This window comes from Phalaenopsis equestris, unplaced genomic scaffold, assembly GCF_001263595.1.
Source record: "Phalaenopsis equestris unplaced genomic scaffold, ASM126359v1 Scaffold000694, whole genome shotgun sequence".
NCBI classification, from domain to species: Eukaryota; Viridiplantae; Streptophyta; class Magnoliopsida; order Asparagales; family Orchidaceae; genus Phalaenopsis; species Phalaenopsis equestris.
This window is the reverse complement of record NW_018165134.1, coordinates 487,178-492,153: the sequence shown is the minus strand read 5'-3', so window position 1 is coordinate 492,153 and position 4,976 is coordinate 487,178. Positions and strand designations below refer to the sequence as shown.

Sequence of the window (4,976 nt, the reverse complement as noted above, 5' to 3'; positions counted from 1 at the left end):
ATATATATATATAAATTTAGGTGTTAGATATGTAAATACATAGGAATTAAGTGGTATTTCTGTAAATCATCTAATTCTCAATGGTATGATTTTTGGCACCCATAAATGCATCAATTCGTAGTTTAAAAAAATCACTTAGTGTGAGTTTTGTTAATAGTAATGTTAAGTGTGTGTCCGAGAGAGAGATTTTTGATGTTACGCTATGTGAGTGGCAACTCTCAACTAGTAATTCTATTTTCTAATATATTGAATTCTTCTCTTCTGCATGTGATTTTTTTATTCTAGAGATTTCCACAACAATCTTGATGTCTCTTGATTAGTGTTTCCGGTGTGATGTCTCTTCATTTTTATTCCTTCCAGTCTAGAAATTTGTGTTTGTGATCATATGATAATGCTGTATAGATTCCTTCTAATTTTGATTCAATTTTTAATATTGCAGATCATCAACAGAGATGGTGTACAAGAAGCTGCAAGAGAAACAGATGGATATTTCATCAAAAGTGGCATTGTCACTGTAATCAAGGATGCTTTAATTCCCAATGGAACTGTTATATAAGGTCAGTTTAGCCCTTCTCCCTCATTTCTCTCCTTCATTAAAAGTAGGTTGGTTTCATATTGGAGATTCAAACATTTGAGCTGGATGGGCTTTAGAATAAGAGTGAATTTCTACCATTTTCTCAATAATTCTTATTCTCATTTTTCATGCCTTTTAAAGTCTGTATCCAATAACTTCATTCGTGCCAGACAACTTGTAAATTTGTGTTCAGGCTATATAATTGAATGGTCATGCTATGTGTTCGGATGCATCGTGGTATTATTTGAGAACTACATGAGATAAATTGAAGTGAAAATTATTTTTACGCTTGTTGATGGCAACAATTTTCTATAAAAGAAATATTGGAAATGAGGTTTGTATGTGAAAGTTTCATTTTATAGAGGGATGTCTTCATTTAGAAAAAAATATTACATCAAGACTCCGCACGTAGAGTTATGTGCGGAGTCCAATGAAATTACGCGGTGGAGGTGATCGGTCCGGTAACACAAGGAATATTCCTCATGTGTTATTATGTGTTATTCATGTGTTATTTAAGTATTATTAATGTGTTATTGTGTTATTATAATATCAGGAATATTCTCAGAAAACAAACACATAACACTTGAATAACACAATAACATTGAATAACACGAGGGGAATATTCCCTTGTGTTATCGGGCCGATCACCTCCACGGCGTGACTCCACACGTGACTCTACGTGCGGAGTCCTAATATAATATTTTTTCCTTCATTTAAAAGTTTGTTTTGAAAGGTGATATTGCATGCAGGTTTGTAGATTAAATGGGAAATTAAATAGTATAATAAAAGAAGACTTTTCATTTAAAATTTTTTTACCATTTATTCATATTTTTTAATTTAAAGTTTTAGCAAATGTATTTCTTCTAGTGCTGATGCTTATGAAGTAAATACTATTATTTTATAGTTGTTTTGGCTATGCAAGACATTGCTTGATTATGTTTGTCTTTAATTTTTTTAATGGGAGTATAAACTTCAAAGGGATGGAATCTGACATTAGTTCTCGACACTCATCAAATTTTTATTTGACAAGTTTGTTGAAACCGATATGTGTTTGTTACATTAGCCCTGATTGTGTGGTACCTCCATTTAATGGAGAAATATTGTATTTGGAGTTTAGATGCAATCTTGTGTCTGGATTCCAATAATACGCCGTCATATGTAAAGTGGTGGGTCCTATTTTTGCGAATAAAAAAATGTGAAAAATGCTATTTTTTGCATGACTTTGCCAAAAGACCACCCGAAACATTGAAAAAAACGTGCTGTTTAAAACCTGATATTATTCATAACCGCATGCTTTTCATTTTCTTTTTCTTGCGGCTGGGGTTTTTCTTGCAGCTAGGATTTAAGCGACATCCTTCTGCTATTTCTAAAGAGCACAACATCATCACATATTTAACATGAAATATGAAGATTTTGGTGATGATGACGAAACAGAGGTGAGCTTCAGTGTTATTAGAATGATAACATTCATTATGATTTGCTCGATGTTAATAGATTTTGTTTGTAATTTTACTTAACACGACTTCTAACATGAATTTCTCTTATTTAAATGAAATCTAGTATTTTTATACTTTTTTAATAAGTATATTATGATTTTATGTTTTCTTTTTTTTTTTTTCCCTCAGTGGCAGGGGGATTGAATGTTTGGCTCATTTGAGAAAAAAATAATATATATGAAAGGTTTTAAAATTCTATGGTTAATTTTGAAGAAACAACATGAAACATGAAAGAAACATTTGAAATTTTAGGAACACATGGTGAATTTTAAAGCTCACCATGTAACATTTAACACATGAAGAAATTCAAATTGGATGGAAAATTCAAGAAAATGCAAGTGTGAAGCCCATGCCTTTGGATTCATTTGCTTGGATGAGAGTAGGCTCACAATTTGGACTGCGGAGAGAACCAAAATTTGGTTTTGATAGGGTTAAGGTTTTGGGTTTGCCTTTGGAGAGGAAGAAGTGGAGAGAAAGTTTAAAAATTGGAGTCAAATGAGTGAGAGGGTCATGGCAAGATGGTGGGGAGTGGTGGTTTACGTGAAGACTGAGGGAGGAGGAGAGCAAGGTGGTTAATGAAAGTGGGCGACAAGGATTGTGGAGAGTTATGTAATAAAAAGGAGGGCTTGGTGGAGGGGGGCATATGGATGAGTTGGACCGATAGGAAAAAGCGTGGAGGATCAAGGAAAGGGGCGACTAGGATGAGGGAGTTGGAGTGGGAATGAATGGCTAGGATTAATAGGCATAAAAGTAATTTTTGAAAATGACAGAAGAATTTTAGTAATTCATGCAAGATAGTTAGGATAGTTATGGAAAAATACAAGCATAGTTCATTTTGAATAGGACAGGATAAAGAATCTAATGATCGAAATCATTTAAAAAAAGAAAGTCTCGAGCTTAAGTTGCAAGCATTTGAAGTGGCTCAGCGGTTGGAAGCTGGTTATGGTCAAAAATTAAAACTTGACCTCATTTGATAGAGCAAAATGTAAAATAATTAATGTTTTAACTAATTTTGGCTAATTCAAGCTACGTGTGAAAATACTGTCTGTCAAAGTGGGCATAAACCCTTAAGAGAGAAAATTATGAATTTTGACTTAAAATTTTCAATTGGTTTTATTGGTTAAAGTTGTGTGTGTTTTTTTTTTAAATTTAAAATAACATTAGTTGAAGTCCCAAGTTGATTTGAAAGTCATTTTGAGGTGATTATGGTCAAATTATCATTTCATTATCAAAATTATTTTCTTATATCTCCTGATTATAGTCAACACAACGGGCCTCCAATTGGAGTCAGATTTAGTCACAGATGGGCTTATTGAAAGATTTTGACAATATGAATGTAATAAAAAATTTTGTTTCAAAAATAATGGCTCGTTTAAAAATTTTTATTTGGGATCACTTTTCATATATGAAGACCCTAAGTGCACAATTTTATATAAAAACGGTGTCTAATGACCACCAAACTGGTCATTATGATTTTTATATGTGATTAATAAGATCATGCAACTTACAAAATATAATTTAGATCATCGGATTGTCCTATGGAGAAAAATGATCATTTTAGATTTTGTGATGATAATCAATTATGAATTAAGAGTTTTATGTTAAAATTATTTCAAGCTAATGACCACCAAATTGGTCTTTATGATTGCGATTAATAAGATCATGCAACTTACAGAATATAATTTAGATCATCGGATTGTCCAACGGAGAAAAATGATCATTTTAGATTTTGTGACGATAACCAACTATGAATTAAGAGTTTTATGTTAAAATTATTTCAAGCTATTGTCAATTTTATTTGTATGGTATTTATATGTCATAATAAGCTTCATGCATCTTTCAAAATGAATACTTGAGTCCTACAATGGTCTCGAGACAAAAAATAACAATCTTAGAGTTTAATTAATTAAGGTTGTTTTTAGGATTATCTTTGAGTTTAATTAAAATTGATTGTGTTTGATGATTGATTTGATTTTATTTTAATTTTAATTATGTTTAAATTTAATTTTTTTTTTTAATTAGGATTTGCTCAAGATCAAGCTCAAGTGAAATACAATTAAACTTAAACTAAAAAAATAGGGTTGACTGAAATTAAGGTCAACAATTTATTTCAAGATATTAAAAAATCTCTTAGAACAAATATGTATGAAGGAGAATCTGCCTTTGCAAGTGATGTTCAGATCAGTTGCTCGCCATGGGTAAATTCAAAGATAAGAGGTTCTTTAACTACTTTCCTCATACAGAATGATAAACCTGAGAAGGTCAGTGTAGGCCTTTGCTGACAACACTGGAAAGAGGAGATGCAGTTTCTTACACATGAAACCCGAAAAGAGGAAGGGAGGAAGCCTTCTATCATAACCCGACCTGAGGCTTAGAATTTTCAAATAGGTAAATAGATGGTTGACCGGTGATAATCAAAATTTTCTATAACTAACATTTAATTATCCCAAAATGATCGAGAAAGCCACTAATAATTTTAAAAAATAAAATGAAACAATTGATAAATTTACCTTAACTAGGGTTGTCCACACCTTCTATAGATACTCCCTTCTTTATTATTCATCATTACGCAAAAGCTTAACCCTGAAAAAGTTAATTTAAAATCATTATGTGCTACAAAAGCTAGTGAGTACACGTACGTGTAAACTACAATAACATAACAAATAATAATGATATACATGTTGGTGATAAGTACTATGAATTAATAAAAAGTAGTAGCCATTTTAATTTTTATAATATTATTGTCCACTATAGTTTAAAACATCCAATGTATTTTACTATATCAATAATATGTGTGTGTGTGCGCGTGCGTCTGCATTCACAAGAGTGTCGTCAATAACTTGTACTAAAGATACATCGATATCTATAATATCTTAGTGATCTCCTGATAATGTCATAAAAGGGTA

The 4,976-nt window shown here is 31.5% G+C and overlaps 1 protein-coding gene across 2 annotated transcripts in view; it reads left to right on the top strand.

The window, feature by feature from the left end:
* LOC110030299 (glucose-1-phosphate adenylyltransferase small subunit, chloroplastic/amyloplastic) overlaps positions 1-2,107 on the top strand; it is a 26,223-nt gene extending 24,116 nt beyond the window's left edge. The window contains exons 9-10 of one of the 2 annotated variants that reach the window (XM_020732943.1): positions 440-557; positions 1,910-2,107. In XM_020732943.1, coding sequence (XP_020588602.1) covers positions 440-556 — 117 coding nt within the window. In that variant the 3' untranslated portion in view covers position 557; positions 1,910-2,107. Of the gene's footprint in view, positions 1-439; positions 807-1,909 lie in introns of those variants that run through there. The other variant, XM_020732942.1, reaches the window with a different exon arrangement.
* Positions 2,108-4,976: the final 2,869 nt, after the last annotated feature.